Here is a 22989-nt window from a genome sequence, read left to right on the forward strand (position 1 = left end):
TCAAATAATTATATAATATTGTTATTCTGAAATTTTCATTTTTAGGTGTTTATCGACAAACAAAACTAAAATTTTCATTCAGACACAAGAATTTGATTTCTTTCTAGATACGGATTTATTGATCTTTATTGATAAAATATGAAATTTGAAACTAAAGGCATTTAATAATTATACATTATAAAGTGAATTAAGTTGTCAGTGAATGTTGCACATGAAAAGAAATGAAACTTTATTACAATCAACAATGCATGCATATCATGAGCAGTGGAACAAGCAATGAGAAAATGGTGGTTAAAATATATAACATTGAATTTAATAAAGAAATAATACATCCATCATAGTACATTAGTAATATGTTTCGTTATTATTACAATGAATATATATATATAAATATGTGATGTAAGATGCCCAAAAAAAGTTGAAAAGAGCTTACATTTTTTCCAAATGTAAGAGCAAAGACGAAAAAATAATATTTTAAATTCCATCTTTCACATTACACTCTTTTTGCGACAGCCGGCAAATAGGCAACAAATCAATAATGCTGTTTGAATCTATAAAATCACTTGCTTTTAACGATAATATTTACAATAAATCTTCTTCTCTTTCAATATGACAAGTATATATTATATCAAGAGATTTTAGTTGTCATTTTCAGTTTTATATTATAACTGGATAATCCTTATAAAAAAATCTGTAATCACAAACGATAATCAGGATTTACCAAAAGGTATTACAAATGGTTTTATGAGACAAAATATTTCATATAAGTAAAAAAAAATTGCAAAAAAAAAAAAAATCAAAGAATTTGATCTATTTTACACTTTAAATTTTTATCAATTCTAACTTGAAGTCTTGTCGACTGTTAAGCTTAATAACTACATATTTTAGAGCAAATGTTAAAACAACATTTTCTGACTTTGAGCTACAAAAAAAGAGAAGGAATGTTTGTATTTTTCACTGACATAGTAATTTGTTAGATATACAAATATGCAATGGAAAAATGGTGGTTAAAATATCTGACATGTAATTTAATAAAGAATAAAACATTCCTCGTACTACATTAATTATATGTTTCGCTATTATTACAATTAGTATATATATATATAATGTAGGATGTCTGAAAAAGCCGAATAGTGCATTGATTTTTTTCAACGTAAATGGTCAAAACTAACTAATTTTCAGTAAGTATGTAATCTAAATAGCAAATATGCCCCAAAGAAAAAATCTTAGAACAATTTTAAATAATATCAAAAATTTTAAAGTTGTTCATTAAACAAAATCAGTAAAAAATTTTAATAAAACTATATAAAAAAATCCCTATTTATAAATAATTAATTTTGCTTGATTGGAATGTGAACAGTAAATAAAATTAATATTTTCAATTGGAATATAAAATGGACCAAAAGCAAAGTCGATAATATAATATTTTAAATTCTATCATTCACTTTTGGTGACAATGGTGGTTTAAATAATTAACATTAAATATAAAAAAGACATAGCACAATCCTCATAATACATTAATGATATGTATTGGTATTATTACAATTAGAATATATATATATAATGTAGGATGTCCAAAAAAAGATGAAAAGTGCTTTGATTTTTTTCCCAAGGTAAATCGGACAAAATCAACTAATATTCAATAAGTATGTAATCTAAACAGCGAAAATTCTCCAAAGAAAAAAAATTATAGAATATTTTTAATAGTATCAAAAATTTTAAAGTTGTTCATTAAACAAAATCAGTAAAAACTTTTAATTCAACTACATAAAAAAAACCATATTCATAATTATTTATGCTTTATTGGAATGTGAACAATCTATAAAATTAATATTTTAAATCGGAATTTAAAAAGTATAAAAAGCAAAGTCGATAATATAAGATTTTAAATTCTATCTTTCACTTTTCACTATTTTGAGACATCCGGCAAAAATGGGACATATTTATACTGGAGTTTGAATCCTTAAAATCAATTTCTTTTAATAATATTGTTAACAATAAATCTTCTTCTCTTTCCATATGACAAGTAATTAGTATATTAAGAGTCTTTAGTTGCCAGATCAAATATATCGTCCCCTCAGAATCGTCCTCAGCAGCTATGTATTTCCAAAGAAAAGAACAGATTCATTAATTATATGTATTCAATGCGATCTAAATACGAGTAAATAATATTTTCCCTCAAAAGAGGGTTATTCTTTAAATGAATTTCTATTGGCAAAAATTATTTTCCATTCTCTGCTCAGATTAAGAGAAATATATACTAGAATTAAATAATTGGGAATTAACAACAAATTCAAACTAATGGAAATTAAAAAAATATTGTAGCTACATGAATTTTTTCCCAATAAAATCAACAGAAAGAGCAAAAGCACATCACATATTGTATCAGAAATTCATGTGATTAGTACACAGGGCATCCAAATCTTTACATCTTAAAAAGTAGTTTAATGAAATCATTTGTTAATTTCGCATTAATGAAGAATTTGACAAAAAGTTTTATAATAATGAAAACATTGAATCACAACACTTTGATAAATCTTCGTATTTCAGCATGAGAAAAACCATATATTAAGTTATGTCTACCATTAATCTCTCTCTGCGAAAATAATAGCACAGACATGGAATGACCTACGAGATTTTGAGATTTTACACCAAAGTCCTGGATGAAATCTGCTTACTGAACTTCCTCTTGTGTGCATGTGAAAAGAATGACTAAAAGATTTAAAAAGCTAGAATGAAGAAATTAAGCATAAGGTTTTTATTACAAGAGTTGTAGACTTAATTAATAATTTGCGAAGAATTCACCAACAAACCGAAAGTCTGTTACCTAAATATCTGTGTATGTAATTTAGACAAAAGATGAAACCCATAATCATTGATTTAATCATCATATTGTCACATTTTTATGAAATCTGTGTGGGCCACAAAGGCTTAATGGATGCATCTTTGGCTGCAGATCATCAGATCGACAGTTTTTGCCAGAGCAAAGACTTTTGTGTTATTTACATTTAATTGCTGATATATGCAAATTTATGTAATTCAAATGTTTGTAAATTCATTATATACGCAAATTAACGTAATTTGAATAGTTAATTCTTAATTTGCCAACACGGTAATGGAAGTTGAGACATCTGAATGCTTACCACTCACAGCGAGTGAATTAAGGCTTCTTCCTTCTCCAATTTGACTGGGTATAATTCTACGCGAAAATGTACTGAAGAAATCAATGAAATGAAATTTACAAATAAAAGATTTTTCTGTCATAATTAAATATTTAATATTCTCAAATTGTTTCATGAAACAGTGATGGCAAATATAGTGACTATTTTTTAAAACTTTTAATCTGAGTGTTTATACAAAATTAAATATTTCATTAAATGAGAATATTTATATATCCTTTGAGAGAAATTTAATGCTGAATTATCAATAATATATATATATGTATATACACACTTTAACTTTAAATATTATTTCTGATGGTTTGTGTCTCCATATGACCGTTATCTAAAAGATCAGTTCAAAACAGAAAATCGCAATTAAGAAACTTCAACAGAAAATAATCTGGCCATTATATAACTTTCCTGTTTGAAAGTCGCCGCAACTAAAATTAATAAAGGAATGTAATCAATTTTCATGCATAAACTTTGGAAGCCTTGGATGAAGGAAACAAAATTTGCCGAAAGGAGAGATATTGGTTTTTTCGAAGGCAAAATAGATCACAATAAACAGAGAAAATGTAGGACAATTTTTAAAAACATTCGATGGCCAATTTTCTTCATAAGATCTTAATTATTTGTTATATTAGTATTGAACGTTTTTCTCATAAATGCTGAAGTAATATAAGAAAAGTTGTCTTCATTTGAGCAATTTGCTTAAGCAAGCTTTTAAACATGGTTAAATCACTACTTTAAAGCGCATAACGTTATTGCCAATCGACGCATTAAAATAAAAAATAGTGGTCCAGTGTGAAAAGCGACAAGTTTTTAATTTCTAGTCAATTGAATATTTAATTTGTGTACTTCGAAAAGTTTAAAGTAGTCTGTTTCATGTCATACAAGTATAAAATTCAGCGAGTCTAGAGAGTAGTATAAGAAAAATTGATTAAGTTTTCTATTTTTTTTAAGCCTTGGCAATAAATGCTTTTACAGAAAAGCAAACTACTTTGCTAATTTCATAAAATGATCAAAATGTTCTCCTCCCCCATTTCTGTTATGAGGGAATTTCATTTCAATTCAAAGAAGTTTCAGAAGAGATGGTATATTATCAATGCACATCAACGAAGTAACTCCGAAAATTCCTTGTTGCAGGCTTTTTAATAGAAGCGAAGCAGCTGTCAATAAGAAAATCTGGAATAGTTCATAATGACCAAACAATTTAACGAAAAAACAATTTTTTTAATCGCGTATTTTTATTGTATTAAAATGTGAAAAAAATTCTGGATCTGAAATCAAAATTCTAATCCGTGGGACGCTGAAAACAACTGATTAAAACCATCGACAATGATGTCCCTGACACATTCTCGAATACTCACCAACACAGATTTTATCATACTTCTTCCGTATAAAAATGGCAATCTTGAATGAATGATCTTGATGAATATACCTTGCATGGCATTGCTAAACGATTGTTACGGAACACATATAACTATTATGAATCTAGCATTTTTACTGAATCTGTCACGACAGTTTGGATTTTAAACCAATTTTTGCCAGCTGACTGAAAGTAAAATTTGACACGAAACTATATTTGTAGTCGCATAACATATCGAATTTCACTGATGTAAATCACTGAGTATACATGCATGCTAAAGTGACAAACAACCGCTGTATCAATAGTATATGGGATTACTCTGGGGAAATTTGCAATTTAAAATTGTTCCAAAGTAATCCCTATGTACTATAAATTTTAATTTTCTTTAGTTCCTTTGGAATAAAAATCGATACTAAAAAATCATTTTTTAAAAAAATGAGAAATGAAAAATTTTTTTGTATATTTTTCGTGTAATGTTTTACCGTTTTTGTTCAGTTTTTAAGCAAAAAAGTCATGTTGCCCCAAAATGCAAAAAAGGCACGAAAAAAAAAAATGTACTTTTTAAACTGAAATATACTTATTTCCCTTCAAAAAATGCAACCCCCCACCACGAAAATTCAAATATTTCGGAAAGAGAAAATCTCCTTGAAAATGTAATTTTTTATAATCTAAATTGTACAAAACTTGTAAACCTTGCTTCTTGGTATTTTTATCATTTTCTCTTCTTTTATATATTTTTATAAATAATCTGAAAATAAATCTTTTTCTCAAGCGTTGTCATTGTCGCCAATAATTGTTTCTGATGCACTAGTATTTTTAGTCCGTTCTTGTTTAAACTTATCAAAGCGCTTCTGGTAGCAATATCAATATTACCTATAACTATTTGCCTTTTAGAGTGTTGATCGTTTAGAACATTTTATTCCATAATTGACACTTTTTCTTTTTTACAAGTCAGCAATATCAAATAAACGTCTAGCTTCCTCTTTAAATTTTCTGTGAGGTTGGAATCAAATTTATCTGAACATTTTCTGCTTTCAGACATTAATAAATTAATGTATTTAGCATGATAAGCTTTTATCTTTTGAGAAATTCTTTTGCCAGAAGTAACGGGAATAGAAACTCTTGACCATATTTGTTCTTTTATGGCTACTAAAGTGCCACATATTTTGCTTATAGAAGGATCCTTCTCTTAAGCAATTTTGAGATTATGTCTAATATAACAGTAGCACCATTTTCGTAAGTATTGAGTTCAACTCCAAGCAAATCACTAAATTTCCCAAAAATTGAACACTCCGATATTTCTCTTGTCCTCACTCATTTAGACACAGCCATTTTTACTCACAGCAAAGCACACAAGCGCACAAAGTAACAAATCAGTTAGTCAATAGAGGCTGAGGAGACGCCAACTCAACTGAACTCGGCAAAGTTACTAATTTGAAACCCTCACTGTCCTTGTTATTGAACGGAGACAATCTCTGCCTTACCTCAGTAGCAACCGCTCCAGCGACGACTCACTGCCTTGACAGTGCAATAGTAAAACTCTTTTTATTTTTTTGTTCATATTACAACAACTATTTAAAGCTTTATATTTCATAATCGAGAAAAGCAAAAATCCTTAAAAAATTGCAAGAAGTGTGTTTTTATGAAACGGCACCTCAAGATGTAATCTAATATTTTTATAATTATTACTTATCTTATGTATACCAAAAGGTAACCTTTACGCTCTATTACAAATTAAATATGAAAAGTTGATTATTTCGTAAAAAAACTTTAAAATGTAGCAAAAACTTCAACTTAACTTTAAAACTTGTATCTTTTGTAAACTTTTATCAAACAAATCAATTTGTATGCGATTAACTTAGATGTATTAATGTCCCTTTTTAAATTAATACTAGGGTTATTATGGGACGGACTTCGTAATTCAGAACAGCGGTTAGATGACGAGAGCGACATCTGAGCTGGCACCCTCTTCTCCGAACGTCCACACCACAACAGCTCGAGAATGACGGATTTAACGTACACATGAGCCGTCTGTACTGTGTACACATGAGCCGTCTGTGTATAGTTCTTCGGTGGAACCGGGTCTCGAAAATGAAACCCTCGTGCTCCAAAGTTGATATCTTACCAACAGGCCACAGCGGCTCTTTGTATATAAAGGTTAACAAAGTGTTGTAATCACAAAAATTCGAATACGAATCCGCTGGAAAGGATTAATCGAATGAGAATGAATCAGCTAATTTTAGAAGTCTATTTTACCAACGGACATTTTTAGAAAAGTGCCGAACTGCTTCTGAGCACGATAAATCAAATCCTTTGAATTAGGTGGGCGAAATTTAGAATGCAATGTTCACACTAAATTTGTAGATTTCTGTCAAACTGTAAATGAAAATCAGTATTAATTAAATATATCTGTGAATATAAAGACGATTAAAATTAAACGAGTTGAACAGAAAAAGTTTGCAACAGTTTTGAAAATAGTACAACTTTGGAATAAATATTATAAAGACATAAGCTTTATAAAATGTTTTTTAATAGAATACGACAAAATCACATAAGTCGTCGTCCATGGTTTCTATGATTTCCGTGATTTCTATATGTTTTGGTTGAAAAAATGATATGAAATGAATGATTTAATATCATTATTTAAATATATATATAAATGAAATATTACTGGCTTATAAGGGTAAGCTATACATTACTTATGATATTTTGCACCAAAAAAAGGAATTCAAATTACCTGGTTATCCTTGGGGTGGTGATTGTCTCATTGCAGCTTCCATCTGCAAATACAGATCTGGAAAAAGATTAAAATATGTAAAAATTTGATTATAATAATTTTATTAATAAAATATGGAAAATAACGTCACTTCAGCCGTTACACAGAATGCACAGAAGCTGTTTCAGCTAAGTGACTGCATTATATTTTTTTTACTAGTTGTACCAGCCCCTTTCTTAATTTTTCTCCTTTTTTTTGGTATGGTAACAGAAACAAAAATGAATGTATAACTCTCACAGGAAGATATGTTTGATCTGTCCTTTTTAAATTAAGATTGATGTTAATGCTATTTTTCGTATGCGAAAAAAATTAAATTAAACTTAATTTTACTTTTGTGAGTTCGATTTTCCCTTCGGTTTCGTGTTTCTTTGAGATAGAAAGAAAAAAAAATGCAATTATTTAAATAAATGTCACAACTGAAACTGAAAATTTCAAATATAAAAATAATAAAAGGTGAATATATTTTTTTAGCACTATAACTACAAATCATGAGTTACTAAATTCGAAACCTACCACAATGGTAATGATTTCAGAATGCCAATACTCATGAAACCTGTCCGATTCAAGCGTCGGAATAGCATTAAGGATAATTTTTTTTTAAATTCAGAAATGAGAACCGGACACAAAATAGTAATTGGATGGATCTATGCAAAAAATACCAATTTTCATTGCCTAAAGCAAAAATTCATTTGTTTCATTTCAGGATGATTCGTCTCTCTCCAACAAGTCGATTTCTAAATCAAACATTCGATACAAGTAAGGCGCTTTACAGTTTCTCACGTAATCAAATGCTACTAAATCGACAAAAATAACTTTAGTGATTAAGAACTTCCATTCTCAGATTTAAGTTTATATTTCATCACGAGGTTTAAACTTGTATGAGAAAGAACTGAAAATGTATTTTGCATCATTGAAAATACAAACTTCCTAAAAGCACCTTTCTCCGACATAGCAAGGAAACTGTTAAAATTAATTTATTTCTTTATAAAATATATTTTTATTCGAAATGAGAACTGCAGTCATCAAAAAATTCGATCTCAGTTAGCAGACTTCAACCAGGGCGAAAAATACGGTCTGGGAGAAGAAATGTACAAATATTCGGCCAAGTCGAATTATCTGTACCTTCAAACACCAAAACACCTCACGTTAAAAAAAGTTTAACAAGTAAAATTTCAATGTAGTCTTCTCTAAAAAACTGCAGGTTTGAATTCCAGTCTGAATTAAATTCGAAATTTTGCCAATACAAGAAACAAGTCGAAGAAAGCACTTCAGAAAAGAACAAGAAGATTCTCAAGAAGTCCAAAGTGGTACTGAATAAATTTTAATTACTGAGCTAAATGGTTTTATTTGAATTTGTAAATAACCCTCGCTGAATTTAAAAAAAGCATAGCCCTCATTATTTAGAAAATATAAGCGCGAAATTCTGGATATGCATAAATGAATAGGGAAGAAACATTTTACTAATTTTTATTACATCATGAGGGCCAGATAATTTTGAAAACTTCGTTTTCAATCCCCACTTTTCAATCCCAAAATTTTCATCTCTTTGGATTAAACTTTGTAATTGGAAGGATATATTATAGTGTAATCTTTAGGGAAATAAATGGTTATTCCTCCTTTTTTTTGGGGGGGGGGAAGCTCCGTACCTTTGGAACACTGCATTAAAAAAGAAATTCAAAATATCAATTTCCTTTTGCAGTCTTTCTGCTTCAGAACGTTCCAATGCAAGAAGAATGAATACGTAAAAATTTAATTATAATAAATTCAGTAATAAAATATGAAACAAAAAAAGCACCATCACTATTGAAATTCAAATAGGTTTGGCGTTTCACGTTTTTCTAAAATCCTGCAGTTCAAGAAACCAAAACAAAGACATTCAACTTCCCATAGATACTCTAACAGGATAAAAAATTCTGTACCTCATTTTCTTCGAATGTTTAGAAATCAAACAACTGCTTCAGAATTGAATAAAATTCAATATTCTCTCCTTCCTCCCAGTCTTTATAGAGAAGCTCAGAAATGATATTTCAATTTGAGTAACATTTGTAATTGCTAGAAGGCGAATTTATGAAATAGGACAGTTTTAAATTATCATAAATATAAATAATCACGGAAGAAAGCAGATCTGCAGCATGGTTCATACGATAAATGTGATAAAACCGATCAAATTTTTTCAATGTAGAAAATAAGCAAAATACATCTAGAAAAGGAAGTTTAAAATGTACGACTAAATAGCACTAAAATCTATTGAATTAATATAATTTAGAACATGTATATTAATCATAATAATTATACCAATCTTGAAAATATATGATAGAATACATATTTCGAATCTCACATAAGCAAATACATTACCAAACATTTATAATAATCGTATTCTTCCTTTTTATTTGCTGAGTGATAGTTTTCGAATAATAGCAGATAAAGAATAAAATTATTGAAAACTGTTATTACAGAAAACAGCACTACATAGATAGGGCTGAATTCATTCTTTAGATGAATTATTATTTATTTTTGTGTGATGTTTAGTACAAGTGTTATTAAACTTTACATTATAAAGGATAAATTACCTCAAGTTCATTGGAGCCTTCTTTCGCAGCTGACGGAGCTTGCTTTGGATGCCTCAAGGTCTGCAAGAATATTAGAACTTAACAGAATTATATCTATAATAAAATTAATATTATTAATGAAAAAACATTACGGTTAGAACTGAAAAAAACCAGATTTTAAATTTCATTTTTAAAATTCTTAATCAGAAAAGAAACTATCAAAACAAAGCATTCAAGTACGTTTTCCCATTGGTTGGAACTTGCATGTTACAAAATTTTGAGTCATATATATATATATATATATATATATATATATATATATATCGATTTCCTCCACCAATTGTAGAGAAGATGAGAATCAAAATCTTAATTTTCGTACCATTTGTAATTTCTAGAAAGCTATTTGAAGTAATAGTACAGTTCTAAATTTACACAAGTATAAATAATCACCACTAAATCAGATCTGCCATTTAGTTCTTAGGGTAAAAAGGATAAATTAAAACAAAATTTATTTCAGAGCAGAATATAGGTGGAATATATGTAGAAAATGGAATTTTATCAGAGAACATCATAGCAAAATCTACTTTCTACTTAAACAAAATCGATCTCTTTATCGCATTTTATACTATACTATTAAAACATATGTAAATAGGAATGTAGCAGAAATATTGAAATTATAATTTAAAAGTTTTATTTGCTCTTTATTCAGTATATTTTTGCAATTTGTTCTGATTATTAGTCACCGATTTATGACATGTTTTCATACAAATGTTTATTTCGAGATTCGAATCTCTGACGATAAATCATTTAATTTAACTTCATTTTTGATACATATTATATTTTAATTGCTTTGTTAAAATCAGTGTCTGAATCAAGAATTCGTGTCTTTATTTTCGGTAATATTTTGAAAATTTTAGTTCCTTAATGTCAGTACTTTCAAAAAGTGAAGAAAAATTGCAAAATTCTATCGCATATGTATGTGGAAGCAGAATTTAACACTTTTTTTTATTGTATTAAATAAAATTCATTGCAATTAAAAGAGAATATTATTTCTATACATTCTATACAATTTAAACAAACAGGTAATGAAAGAAATATAATTCCTCGAAAATAAAAATGTTTAATTAATTGATATACTTCATTGCAACTACTGATTTCAAGTGGAATTTTATAGAAGATACTGAATGAAATGCCCATGTGATTTACTTGGCAAATCAACCACTTATTCTTTATAACGTTTTATCTGATAAAATTAAAAATATCAAATTCCTGATTTTTTTTTTTTATTTTTTTTGCGGACACATGTCTTGTAAAAAGTGGTCAATCATAGGTATGATTTTGTTACCAATCTAATTAAGTTTGAAGCAGGCATAGATACGAAGATACTTCTCTTAGTAAAATATAGACAATTATAAAGAAACGATTAGCTTATTTGGTCTCAAGAATTTCAATAAACGGAATGAAATTAGATGCCGTTTCAGCGAAATGACTGCAGTATATATTTTTTTCTAGTTGTACCAGCCACTTTCTTAATTCTGCTCCTTTTTTTTGTTCGGTAACAACAAAAAATAAATACATAACTCTCTCAGTAAGGTATCTTTGATTTGTCTTTTCAAAATTAATATTTACGTCAATACTATTTTTTTGTATGCAAAAAAAAAAAAAAAATTATACTTACTTTATCTTTTCGGAGTTCGATTTTTCCTTTTGTTTCGATTTTCTTTGAGAGACAGAGAAAAAAAAATTCAATTATATAAATAAATGTCACAATTGAAACTTAAAATTTCAAATATTATAATATATTTTTTTATGTCTAAAACTACAAATCATGAGTTAACAAAATAGAAACCTTCTACAATGTTAATGATTTTAGAATGCCAGTACTCATACAACCTGTCCGATTCAAGCGACGGAATAACGAAATGAAAGAAATTTTTTTTTTTTTTTAAATTAAGAAATGAGTATCGGGCACAAAATAGTAATTCGACATATCTATGCAAGAAATCCTAATTTTCAATGCTTATAGCAAAAATTCAGTTGTTTCTTTTCAGGATGATTCGTCTCTTTCCAACAAGTTGATTTCTATATCAAACATTCGATGGATGTAAGTAAGGCGCTCTACAGTTTCTCACATGAATCAAATGCAAAAAGATAGACAAAAGCAACTTTAGTGATTAACAACTTCCATTCTCATATTTATGTTTATATTTCATCACGAGGTTTTTAACTTATATGTGGAAGAAGAACAATAGCTAAAATTTCATAAAAGCATCTTTCTCCGACATAGTAAGGAAATTGTTAAAATTAGTTTATTCCTTTACAAAGTAATTTTTAGTTGAAAAAGAGAACTGCAGTCATAAAAAAACTCGATCTCAGTTAACAGATTTACACCAGGGAGAAAAATACTGTGTGGGAGTTGAAATTTACAAATATTCGGCCAAGTCGAATTATCTGTACATATCTTCCAGCATCAAAACATCTCACTTTAAAAAAAAATTAACAAGTAAAGTTTAACTCTAAAAATAGCAGTTAAAAGTTTAACTATAAAAATCAGTTTTGAATTCCAGTCTGAATTAAATTCAAAACTTTGCCAACAGAAGAAACAATTCGAAGCAAAACCTTAGAAGATGGGTCCCCGCGAAGTTTCGAAGAAAGAAAGCACTTCAGAAAATAACAAATAACTCTCAAGAAGGCCAAAGTGGTACTGAATAAATTTTCATTACTGAACTAAATGATTCTACTTAAATTTGAAAATAACCATCTCTGAATTTAAAAATAAGCATATCCCTTCTGATTTTGAAAATTAAATTGCGAACTTATAGATATGCATAAATGAATAAGGAAGAAACGATTTAGTAATTTTTATTACATCATGAGGACTACATAATATTGAACGTTTTATTTTCAATCCCCACTGAAAGAAAAACAAATTGTCATCTTCTTTGATGAAATCTTGTAATAGAATGGATAAATCACAGTGTAATCTTTAGGGAAATAAATGATTATGCCACTTTTTTGGGGGGGTGGGATTCCCGCAATTTCCGCTGGTACTCTTTCTAGAACATTCCTATGCAAGAAGAATAAATACGTAAAAATCTAATTATAATAAATTCATTAATAAAATTTGAAAAAAAAAACAACAACACCATCAGTAATGAAATTCAAATAGCTTTTGAATTTGACATTTTTTTTTAAATCCTGATTTTCAAAAAACCAAAACAAAGACATTCCACTTCCCATAGATACATTCACAGGTTAAAAAAATTCTCAACTTATTTTCTTCAAATGTTTAGAAATCAAAAGACTGCTTCAGAATTCTAAAAACAATTCAACGTTCATTTTCCCCCACTCTTTATAGAGAAGCTCAGAAATGATATTTCAATTTGAGTAACATTTGTAATTGCTAGAAGGCGACTTTATGAAATAGGACAGTTTTAAATTACCATAAGTATAAATAGTCACGGACGAAAGCAGATCAGCAGCGTGGTTCATACGATAAATGTGATAAAACCGATCCAAATTTTTCAACGCAGAATATAAGCAAAATACATCTAGAAAAGGAAATTTTAAATGGACGACTAAATAGCACTACAAGCTATTGAAATAATATAATTTTGAAAATGTATATTAATCATAATAATTATACTAATCTTGAAATATATGATAGAATACATATTTCCAATCTCAAATAAGCAAATACATTACCAAATATTTATAATAATCGTATTCTTCCTTTTTATTTGCTGAGTAATAGTTTTCGAATAATATAAGATAAAGAATAAAATTATTGAAAATGTTATGACTAAAAACTGCACAACATAGATAGAGCTGAATTCAGTGTTTAGATGAATTAGTATATATTTTTGTGTGATTTTCAGTACATGTGTTATTAAACCTTACATTCAAAAAAGTAAATTACCAAGAGTTCTCCTAAGCCTTTTTCAGCTGCAGACAATCCTTGAGGCTGAAGGCTCATCTGCAAGAAAATTAGAACATAAAAAAATTATATCAATAATGAAATTAATATTATTAATGAAAAATAATTTCACGGTTCGAATTGAAAGAAACAGGGTTGAAATTTTAAATTCTTTTTTTAAAATTAATAATTGGAAAGAAACTATTAAACCAAAGTATTCAGTTTTTTTCTCATTGGTTTGAACACGCATTTTGTAAAAAATTTGACTCATTGAAATTGCAAAATTCTATCGCATATGTATGTGAAAGTAGAATTTAACATTTGTTTTTATTATATTAAAAAAATCTTTGCAATTAAAACAGAATATTATCTATACACATTCTATACAACTTAAACAAACAGATTATGAAACTAATAGAATAAATCGAGAATAAAAGTGTTTAATCCATTGATATACTGCATTGCAACCACAAATTTGAAGTGGAATTTTATAGAAGATAATGAAATCCATGCCCATGTGATTTCCTTGGCAAATCAATCACTTAAGTTTTATCTGATAAAATTTAAAATATCGCATTACCGATTTTTTTATGGGGGGCACATGTGTTGTAAAAATTGTCACCAGCTTATTTGATTTCAATAATTTCAATAAACCGAATGACGTTAGAAGCCGTTTCAACGAAGTGAATGCATTATATGTTGTTTACTAGTTGTATCAGCCTATTTCTTAATTTTGTTCCTTTTTTTGGTATGGTAACATTAACAAAAATGAACTCATAACTCTCGCAGAAAGGTGTCTTTGATCTGTCCTTTCAAAATTAAGTTTTACATTAATGCTATTTTTCGTATGCGAAAAAAATTAAATTATATTTAATTTTAATTTCAGAGATGGATTTTTCCTTCTTTTTCGTTTTTCTCTGAGAGACAGAGAAAAAAATGCAATTACAGAAATAAATGTCACAACTGAAACTTAAAATTTCAAATATTAACATAAGAAAAGGTTAATTTCTTTTTTTAACACTAAAACTACAATTCGTGAGTAAACAATTTCGAAACCTACCACAATGTTAAGGAATTCAGAATGCTAATACTCATAGAATAACCATCTCAATAACCATGAAAATAACCATCTCTGAATTTAAAAATAAGCATAGCCCTCCTGATTTTGAAAATTAAATTGCGAACTTATAGATATGCATAAATGAATAAGGAAGAAATAGTTTAATAATTTTTATTATGTCATGAAGGACACATAATTTTAAAGATTTAATTTTAAATCCCCATAGAAGTAAAGACAATTTTTCATCTCCTTTGTAATTAAAATGATATATTTCAGAGCAATCTTTAGGGAAATAAATGGTTTTTCCCCTTTTTTTGGGAGAGGAGGATGCTCTGTACCTATGTTATACAGCATTAAGAAAGAAATTCAAATTACTTCAATAGTCTTCTCCTTGACTTTCTGTCTGTGGATGTTCCCCTGCAAGAAGAATAAATACGTATTAATCTAATTATAATAAATTCATGAATAAAATTTTTTAAAAAGACACCATTTCTATTGAAATTCCAATAAGTTTTGATTTTCGCATTTTTTTTTAAATCCTCAATTTCAAAAAAAAAAAAAAAAAAGAAAAGAAAAGAAAAGAAAAAGCAAGACATTCAACTTCCTATCTATACTTTCGTATGTTTCAAAATTCTGTACCTTATTTTCTTCGAGTCATTAGAAATCAAAAGATTCGCTTCAGAAAATTCAACATTCCGTTTCCCCCCCCCCCCCTCTTCATGGAGAAGCCCAGAAACAAGATTTCAATTTGAGTTAAAACTTGTAATTGCTAGAAGGCGATTTTATGACATAGGACAGCTTCTAATTACCATGGGAATAAATGATCATATAAAAAAAGAAATCTGCCATATGGTTCATAGGATAAAAGTGATAAAACAGAACCAAATCTGCTTCATTTCAGAAAATAAAAAGAATACGTATAGATAATAAAATTTATATGAACGACTAAATGACACTAAAATCCATTGAAATAATATATTTTTTACTATATATATATTAAGCATGATAATTATATAAATCTTGAAAATATACAATAGAATGCATAATTCCAATTTCAATTATGCAAATTAATTATCAAACATTTATCATTATTTTATTCTTCATTATTTATTTGCAAAGTAGGGGTTATAAAACATATAGTAAGTATAGGGTTTTATAAAATATATAACGTATTAACTACACAATATTTTAAACCTGAAATTACGTAATTCAAGGATGCATATGTTAAGATTATGCAAGATTAATTTGCTGTTAAAAATATTAGTCTTTATATTAAAATTTAATGCAGAAGTATTGACTTTTTATATAATATTTTTACACATTTAAAAACTTATTTAACACTTGTGACAATAAGATTTACCAGTAGATTTGATGTGCTCATGTTTTGAAGTTCTATACACTTACGCAATCTCAACGACAATACACTATTTGTAAATCTTCATAATTTAAAGAGTTAACCTAATAATTTGATTGAGCTTTACATTCATATTCGGGGCTTTATTCTATAGGGAATTTAAAAACATTCTTATCATAGATCCATACTATCTATATTAATGCATTTCTTGAATAAATTATAAGAAAAACTTTTGAAACGTTCTATTTTGTTTTTGAGCATGGTTTCTGATGAAGGAAAGCATGCTGCTAATTGGCAACATCAGGCTTCAATTGAGAAAAAAAATTTAGTAGCATTAAATATAGACCTAAATATCTTACTTTTTTAAATAACAACTTTAAAATCAACACTGCAAAATAAAAGCTAGTATTATCTATCATACAAATATAAAAATTGTATTAGAGACCGTATGAAAAAATAACAATTTGTAATTTCTAATCATATGAATATTTAATCTATGTACTTTGAAAATTGATAATTTTCTTTTTCATGTATTACATAACAGGAGTTCAAAATTCGGCTGATTTTGATGCAGTTGTTTCACAGGAGATATGAGGCATTTTCATATACATATATAATAACTAGAAAGACTTTTATTGGTATTAAGATTATAAGAGCTTCCAATACTTTTTGCATAAACTTTAAATGCAAATGCTGCTTTCAATCTGCATGACCTTCAGATTTTAATTTAACCTTGAGATTGGATAATGTTTTGTATTACACTTCAATAAATAATTTAATTTCCTTTGAATCTCTAGTATAGTATAGATTTCAAGATTTCATAAGTCATCATTTTTTTAATATTTTGGTCACAGCCAATTTTACAAAATAAATACTAAAAAGCAAACATTGCTACCTTTATAATTTTGTACCCCAGTAGATACATAAGATTCATAAAGGAAAACTTAGGTGGGTTTTTTGAGTATAATGGCAGTGTAATGGACTGTGCATCAAAAACACAAGTACAATAATAATATACACAATTAACAGTTTCAAATTCTTTCAGTAAAATTCACTACTTGAAACAGTACTTTTTCAGAGAGCACGGGCTATTTCGTTTCATGAAAGAATTTATTAATTTCTTGATTAAGTGTTACGTTATTCAAAAACCATCTGAAGAATAAAAAGAATCTTTTTTTTATGTAAAACTTAAAAATCAAAAGTTATATTATGTTCCAAAAATACAATGACATTTTGAAAAAGTAGCTTTGCGTTTCATTTTTTAATACCAGCACTTTAGCCATACCAAATTATATGGCGCCAGCAAGGAACCTAAGCATTATCTTAACAAATATAGGTACAAATCAAGCACAACAATGAGCTTCATAATATCATAACAAAACCCTCTCAATGAATATGGGTGTATTTCAAAGTACACAATTTTTATTAAGTTATTGAAAATTATAAAAAAAAATTAAGTTCTTACATAAATTTTATCATATAATTAAACATTTAAAATTAATATGCTAGCCACGGGATATATATGCAAATGAAACTTGTCATACAAATGATTCTAGAATGTGCATAAATGATATTTTGATAAATTGAATTATTTAAATTAGTAGCATTTGTAACACTAAATTATTAAAATTTTAAAATGAAATAAATAGCCTCGTGTACTCAATATCATAAACTTCAGTATTAAAAGACTTGGGGGTACTTACCGCGTTAGAAGTATTGATTGTCAGAATGCAGAATGATGAGAAAATATGTAGAGAAAATGTGAAAATGAAATATGAAGAGAAAATAAGGAATGAATTGAAAATACGAAGGAAACAATAGTGTATCATCATGTAGAAGATTAACGTATCTTCATTCCAAGATTTCGAGACGCAGACAGACGCAGAGACTGCAGATCAATACTGCCGCAGTGACGGTCAAGAAAACAGTTCTTATAACCGTGGGTGGGGAGAGAGAAAACGCCGCAACTGCACCCGTGGCATAGTTAGAAGCATACAGTTGTTTCAAATGTCATATCATAAGCGTGCGAAAAAATTTTAATTAGTTTGACTGGGGTTACGGATTAAACTTACTATGGTGCAGTCTTATAAAAGATTTTTTTACACTTAAAAAGCTAAATTTAAAAAACCCATAGATTTGGGGAGGGGAAACTATTATAATGATAAAAGATTTTTTAATACTTGAAAGAAGAAAAAAAAAAAGAGTAGGATTTGGGAGAGGTGAAGATTAATATTTTTTATATGTAGAGAGAAGGGGGTGAAGGAACAATATTTTATGCATAGAATCAATCAAAGTGTTCAACATATAGAGATGAGAATCAGGTATTCAAAATTTCTAATGAACACATAATCATTTTTCATTGAAATGAAGTTAAATTCAAACGAGGTAGATTTAAATTAGATGCATAGAGTTAATTAAGTATGAAAATATTTATGAGCCATGAAATAATTTTATGTATGGAGAGGGAAAGCGAAAGAAATTAAGATAAAAAAAAAGGTATACCCAGAGATTGTGTTATTAAATAATGACTGCTCGAAATTAACATATCCAGTAATTATTTATGGAATGGGGATAATCTCATCTTTCCCAAAATAATATACCTTTGCAGATGAAGAAATTGCATGTTATTTATTTTGCCAACAAATGGAATGTGGGAATGAATTTATATAAAAGGCAGTACATACAACTGAATTTTGCTTTTTCATTTAGTTTTGATAAATTGGGTTGATTAACATTTATTGAAAAATTATAAACTTCGATAAAATATTTTTATGAATTTTTCGTTCATATAATTTTACTAAAGATGATTTTAAATACATGTATAAGCATTACCGTTGGAAAAAATTATTAATTACAAAGTACAATAATAAAAAAATATTTTTTATGTCAAATTTTGCGTTCCTTACTTAAGTATCCTTAATGATTACAAATGTTACAGCTGCAATATGTTTGTTAAATATTTCATTGCCAACTTAAACTGCTTTTTTTAAGCCGAATTTTGCTCTTATGTATAATACTCTTGCAATTGATTGACAGACATTATGAGCAGATTCGGCCACCAGTTTCACAGCTCTTTCCACTGACTGCATGTGACAAGGAATCTGGGGAAAGTCGATAACTGATTCCTCTATATAATTTGGCTCAGCTTCAGATGCCTTCTGTATAAAGTCTTTGAGAGAGTCACTGGAAACATTTTTTAGCAAGCGGGGCTCAGTTACTTTATTTTCAAGCCATGCGATCATGTCGATGTAATCCTTTGCATCTAAGTTTATCTTTGGAACTTTAAACTTCTTGACTCTGTCTTTACTTTCTTTTTTTCCATTTAAAAAAGTTATCTTTCAATTCTACGTTCATCACTTAGTGTATTCGAAAGGATATTTTCTGAAACAGCAAAGTACCCATTTCTTTGAATAATCGTGTCTATAACGTTCTTGAGATCGTCAAACAGTTAGCGTGAATATGAGATAATGTTAAAAAGATGTTTGGAACCATAAGTACATGAAAGTTTTAACTTAATATTAAATCACACAGACACCTGGTAGTTTTATCTCTCCTGGTCTGTTTGATGAATCTGGTTGGTTTGCTTCTTTTTGTAAAGAACACTATTATTCTCTAGCGTTGTCAGTGTCGCCAAAAATCGTTTCTTATGCATTAGTATTTTTTGTCCGTTCTCGATTAAACTTATCTATTATCTTTAGTTTTTCACTCTTTCTTGCTTCTTTCTTCCTCAAAGAGCTTGTGGTAGTAATATCAATGTTACCTATAACTATTTTCCTGTTAGAGCCTTGAACGTTTAAAACCTTTTACTCATAATTGACACTTTTTCTTTTATACAAGTCAGCAATATAAAAAAAAATCTATCTTCTTCTCTAAATTTTCTGTGAGTTTGGAATCAAACTTATCTGAACATTTTCTGCTTTTAGACTAATAAATTCCTGTATTTAGCAGGATAAGCTTTTATCATTTGTGAAATTCTTTTGCTAGAAACTGCGAGAATAGAAGCTCTTCACCCCATTTGTTCTATTATGGCATCTAATTTTTATTTTATTTTTTTCCCTTACAGAAGGATCCTTCTCTAAGCAATTTGGAGGTTATATCTAATACAAAAGTAGCACTAGTGAGTTCAACTTCAAGCAAATCACGGAATTTCCCAAAAGTAGAGCCCTCCGTTATTGTCTTCACTAATTTAAACCGAGGCATTTTTAATCACAACAAAGCACACAATTAAGAAATCAGATATGTTAATCAGTTACACAATAGACGGAGTGGAGACGCCAAATCAGCTGAACTCGGCAAAGCTACAGATTTGAAATTAGCTCTCACCTTGTCGCCGGAGTCAGACAAATCTCCACCCAAATTCAATAACAGCCGCTCCGGCAACGACTCAATGCCATTCCAGTGCAATAGTAAAACTGTTTTTATTCTTTACTGTTTTATTTATCTTATCTGTACCAAATGATATTTTTTCCGCACTATTACAAATTAAAAATCAAAAGTTAATAATTTTGTAAAAAAAAACTTTAAAATATAGCAAAAACTTATAACTTAAATATATATATATAAAATTAAGAATGTTTAGAAAATTATGCAATAGTTCAGTCATTGATTATATAAATAATAAGGATATACAATTAAATTTTAAACATAAGAATTCTGCTTTCCAATTTTAATACCACATTATATATAATGCTAGCAAGGAATCTTAACATTTTCATTTCATACGAGTATTATCCAGTAAAAAAGTTTTCCCAAATTCTAAAAGATTGCACTGCAAAAGGAAGAATAAGCGAAGGCACAAGCCTGATAGATTGTGGTCGTGGCTACCCGTTTCTTCAGGTATTACGAACTGTAATGCAAGAAATCGTCACGAAACATCTGTTCCAGAAATTGTGCACCAGGTGATTGCCGAAATGCCTCACACCACAACAGCAAACATTTGCTTCAGACGTTTCGCTTGGAGATGTTTGACCACCCATCCTCTTGTCCCGATCTTGCTCCCAGCGACTTCTGCAGGAAGAATAATCTGTCCTGGCATCACTTTCAAATAGCAGATAATTGAAGCTTATTAAACAGACAATTTTGACACGTTGGATCGTTCCCAGTCGGCAGAGCTCTATGATACTGCACTACAAAAATTTATACCACTGTGTGACAAATGTTAGAAATCCACTGGTTCTTATGTTTAGAAATTAGTGATATATTGCTCTATCTTTTGCAATACATCTTTCCAGGTTATTGTATTTTGTACCTTTTTATGGGCCTCGGGAAATTTATTTTCCAGGTGACCCTAGTAGATACAACAAGCATAAGAACACAAGGAGATTCTAAATATTATAGTAAAATCCTTTAAAAGTAACTGGGTGTGTTTCAGAGTACAGTTCTTGCTTGAGTATTGAAAACTGTATGAAAGCATTAGATTTCTGTATACATAGATTCTAAAAATACATCTTCTTTTATTCGGTTATATAATTGAATCTGTATGATCATATGATTAAAATTATTTTGCAAATGATTATGCTTGTTGGGTAAGGGGGTGTCTAAATGAAACTTATAGTCATTTTTTTTATAAACATGATTCTAGAATAGTTATAATAGATCATTTTAATAAACAACAGCTGAATTATTTAAATTATTCACATTTTTAAAACCAAATTATTTGCGGATTCAAATACAAAAAAAAAAAAAAAGAAAATCAATATTACTTGCTGAGGGATATCAAATGATAAACATTAATACACTACAACTATTAACAATCCATATTCTGGAAATTATAAAATAACATAGATGATTTGAAAACTAAAATGAAGTTAAGATAATTATGTAGAATTAAAACAAATAAAAGTTACTGAATGATGCATATTAAGTATACAAAATGATAAAAATAAAATAAAATAATTATTTTTTATGGAATTTTATCATTTTGTTTTCGTTTTTAAGATAATGATTTTTAGTGATAATTTTTCAATCTACAACCGTATTCAACATAATTCTTTTTTTTTCCTTTTCGCACTTTATTGGAATTTTTCGTATTTTAGTTTCACTTTGAATTTCTAAATTCATTTCGAAAATTATAAGACGACAAATTTTTGACCGAAAACAGGAAATGGCTTTTCTATTCAGAAACATAGCATTTCATTTAAGGGTCGGTTATTTTTTTCGTTTATATTAATAACATATAACAGCGCTCTTTACTTTTATTTGATCATGCTGTTCCATAATAAAACGGAAATCGGAAGATTTCTTCTACAATTTTTAATGTGTTCCTCATTTTTCCTTAAATAAACTTACATTCCATAATATCTGTTATTCACGTTTCACTCATTTAGGAATTTTTTTTTATTTTTTATTTCTGAAATAGTAAATTGTTTGAAAGTCTCTTTGATCTAGCGAAGTCGTCTTAATTATCTAATCCATCCGTTGTTAAAATTCTAGTGCGTATTTAAATAAAATCTGCCAATAGTAGTTTTGAAATAAGAATAAAAATTGATGATTCATATACAGAATTATTTTTGAGGACATCCGACTCCTGATTTCGAATTCGAGTTTTATTAAAACTACGTAATTTTACTGTTGAAGTATTACTATGCCGTTTTCTTTATTTTTTATGAAGAATTAAAGAAAGTGTCGTTTTCCAAATCACCAATAGAGAAGGTAAAATTTTAAAAACTCTTATATTATTGTAAATATGGAATATGATAAATTATAAAATCTGGACATTGTTTTTACATTAGCACATTTTATTTAAATACTTTTAAACAGTTATTTTCTAATGATTTTTATTAAAAAAGCAAGAATACTTTTATT

At 28.2% G+C, this 22989-nt stretch overlaps 1 protein-coding gene across 1 annotated transcript; it reads right to left on the reverse strand.

Moving 5' to 3' along the window:
* Positions 1–1808: 1808 nt before the first annotated feature.
* On the reverse strand, positions 1809–18052 carry LOC129958962 (uncharacterized). The gene is made up of 7 exons (XM_056071719.1): positions 17889–18052; positions 15207–15248; positions 13775–13831; positions 11534–11575; positions 9877–9936; positions 7268–7324; positions 1809–2096 (listed from the first exon to the last, which is right to left on the reverse strand). Exons 1-6 carry the CDS (start codon positions 18015–18017, stop codon positions 7295–7297), a joined length of 360 nt encoding a protein of 119 aa, XP_055927694.1. The 5' UTR covers positions 18018–18052; the 3' UTR covers positions 1809–2096; positions 7268–7294.
* Positions 18053–22989: the final 4937 nt, after the last annotated feature.

The sequence above is a fragment of the Argiope bruennichi genome, chromosome X1, assembly GCF_947563725.1.
Source record: "Argiope bruennichi chromosome X1, qqArgBrue1.1, whole genome shotgun sequence".
Lineage (NCBI taxonomy): Eukaryota > Metazoa > Arthropoda > Arachnida > Araneae > Araneidae > Argiope > Argiope bruennichi.